We start from the raw sequence: 2,654 nt of genomic DNA, 5'->3' as shown, positions 1-2,654 counted from the left end.
CAGCGGCTCCACTGGTACTCGTTTATTCGTATTATACAGCAAATTGTATTCTTCAAACAAAAAGTTTGGGACCTCCCATGGATATTGGACGAAGTCACTTTTTAAAATTTTATGTAATGTGTTTGAAAAGAATATTAGAATATAATATCCCATAAAAGAAGTTGATTTTTTAATATATATTTTTATTTATAACTTTATATATGGATTCTATCTTTAGCAATATCTTAAGTGGCCAACACAACTCCCAGAAAACATATTTGATCTAATTAGTCATGGGTTTTGACGTGTTGGCTGTTTATATTCATGAATGTACCATCAAAGCATTGTAAATGATGCTTTTTAAATTATAGATAAAATATACATAAGAAATCTATCACAGAATTATTATATACACCAATTAAGAAGATCGATTATACTGTAAAATATGACCAAAAAAGGAAGAAATATTTGAATTTCCGCCTAAAAGTTTTCATATACTTTGTTTTATGCTTGAATTTTGTCTTCCATGGCAATGGAATTCTTACAATGAGCAATAGCAGCTTGAATGGCAGCATGTAACTCTTCCATGGTGCTATCACTCGATGTGCTTTTGGCTGGGCTCACAGTTCCTGAAGCAAGAAGTATTCCACTATTTGCCGGAGAAGTTCTCATTGACGCTGGGGCTGAGAACTCCCCTCTCCTCCCACCACCTCTAGTCACTTGGAGCGGCAAACTGCTTTTGGAGCTCACCAAGTTGCCGGAAAACGAATGTGGCTGCCGGTTAAATTCATTATTTGACCTCTTCGCCTTCGGAAACGACAACAATGGCCTTACCATTTTCATGTACCTCTTGATAAGTTGAGCCACCTCTAATTTCAGCTTCTTCTTGGAATTACTGTTGTTTCTTTCTTTATCTTGGTCTTCGTGATCTCTTTCTCTTTCATCAGCGCATCCTTTTTTTCCTTTGTTACGGCCAAACAACGAGAAAGATTTGGACTTTGGTCTGATTTGATTGACATTGTTGCTGGTCAAGTTGAACTCTGAGAAGGTGTTCCGGTGGTGATAATGGAAACTAGTGTTTCCAATGGGGTTATGTTGGTCCTTTAGGATGTCCTTCGTTGGGAGGGTAAAACTATCCATTGAAGTTGTCGATGTACGAGGGGATATGGGAAGATGAGACAGGAGATGGAGAGGAAGGAGGTGGCCATGGAAGAAGATATCATCCGCCGGAGAAAGGTCAATAGCAGTCAATGGTTCCGATGGTGGTGTTGTGGTGTTACCATGTTTACGGTGGTTATTATCATCATAGTTGCCGGAGTTATAACCATCTTGTTGCGATTTTTGTGTTGGATGCGGATGGAGGGAGATGGTGAAGGAGAATTCATGGGTTGGAGATGCCGATGCTGATGGTGGAGATGAGGTGGCCGTTGGTGGTGGAGATGAAGTCTGGATGCTTTCTTGTAGTATTGCTTCTTGCTTCTTCATGTAACTTTGTTCATTTTCTACTTTATCTCTCATATTTAAAACTTCCATGCTTCAAGTTTTAATATTGATCGATGATCGCCTACACAGAAGGGATAAGGAGAGAGAGAGAGAGAGATGTGAGTGTGTGTATGTGTGTGTTGGCAGAGAGAATGAGAACAAGTATAGTTAGGTGCCGAATACTTGAGTCTTTTGTCCATATAAGAAAAGGTTGTGGTGGATTGAAAACCATGAGACAGGGGGATCTAATCAAAATTAAATTAAATAAAAAACATTTTCTGTCGTTTTCAATCTTACAGCTATAATAAAATGCAAATCTATGAAAGTAATGAACTTCTAATTTGATATAATTCTCTTTTTAATGAAAAAATACAATAAGAAAGACCCAAAATTTACCACTATCTTCCATATATGCTCATTTATTCGAATGAACCCAAAATTACCAATATCTACCTACTTGCAATTACTTGAATGGTTATATATGAAACTAGATTATGTTCAATGCAGCATCTAGACAGAAAAGTGAAATATTACTTGCACTAGATATATGGGGAAATCGATCTTGAGCATCAGATGAACTTGAACTGTTGTGATTAAATGAGGTTTTATGTTTTATAACAATTCATTTATATTTCTATATGAGCGTAATCTCCTATCTCAATTATATGTTCAATATAGGACCCTACTCCAATTATGAAGACTTGGTTATTGATGTGTTTTTTGTTGGCCTTTACAATATTAGTTGTCATTTGTATATTGTTGCTTCATTTGTAATTTTGTATAATAATAATTAAGGTTTATTTGCGATGGTAAAGTTCCTGTTCATTTTGTTATGCTGTTTTAGTTTTCGGATTTCACGGCAATTTATGTATTTAAATTCTTGGTGTCTCTCTAATTCAGGTTTAAGTGATATTACAGATTTCCTGAGGATTTGGATCCCTTTGATCATAAGTTACATGCATGCTAGAATGAAAACATTATTTCACGTTATATGGGTTACAAAAGTTTTCATGTATCAAGATTTGATTGAGAAGGAGGTCTTTAGAGTTCGTTATATATATAAATTCTAAACATGAAAATTAATATGAAATTTTAATGTTACAAAGATCATCAACATACACAATTTTGTTTTAGAGTTACAATTTTAAAAAGTTATAATAAATATATCATTGTTGTACATATAATTTTTGTTT

The 2,654-nt window shown here is 34.8% G+C and overlaps 1 protein-coding gene across 1 annotated transcript; it reads right to left on the bottom strand.

The window, feature by feature from the left end:
• Positions 1-320: 320 nt before the first annotated feature.
• BKI1 (BRI1 kinase inhibitor 1) lies at positions 321-1,650 on the bottom strand. Its single transcript, XM_079034259.1, has one exon. It carries the CDS (start codon positions 1,510-1,512, stop codon positions 484-486), a length of 1,029 nt encoding a protein of 342 aa, XP_078890385.1. The 5' UTR covers positions 1,513-1,650; the 3' UTR covers positions 321-483.
• Positions 1,651-2,654: the final 1,004 nt, after the last annotated feature.

This window comes from Lactuca serriola, chromosome 4 (assembly GCF_051521515.1).
Source record: "Lactuca serriola cultivar US96UC23 chromosome 4, Lser_US96UC23_V15, whole genome shotgun sequence".
In the NCBI taxonomy this organism is placed as follows: domain Eukaryota; kingdom Viridiplantae; phylum Streptophyta; class Magnoliopsida; order Asterales; family Asteraceae; genus Lactuca; species Lactuca serriola.
Note: the sequence above shows the minus strand (reverse complement) of the source record. Positions and strands in the feature narration are given on the sequence as shown.

Coding starts and splice junctions, on each gene's coding strand:
- BKI1 (XM_079034259.1), bottom strand. CDS start 1,512: ATGGAAGTTTTAAATATGAGAGATAAAGTAGAAAATGAACAAAGTTAC.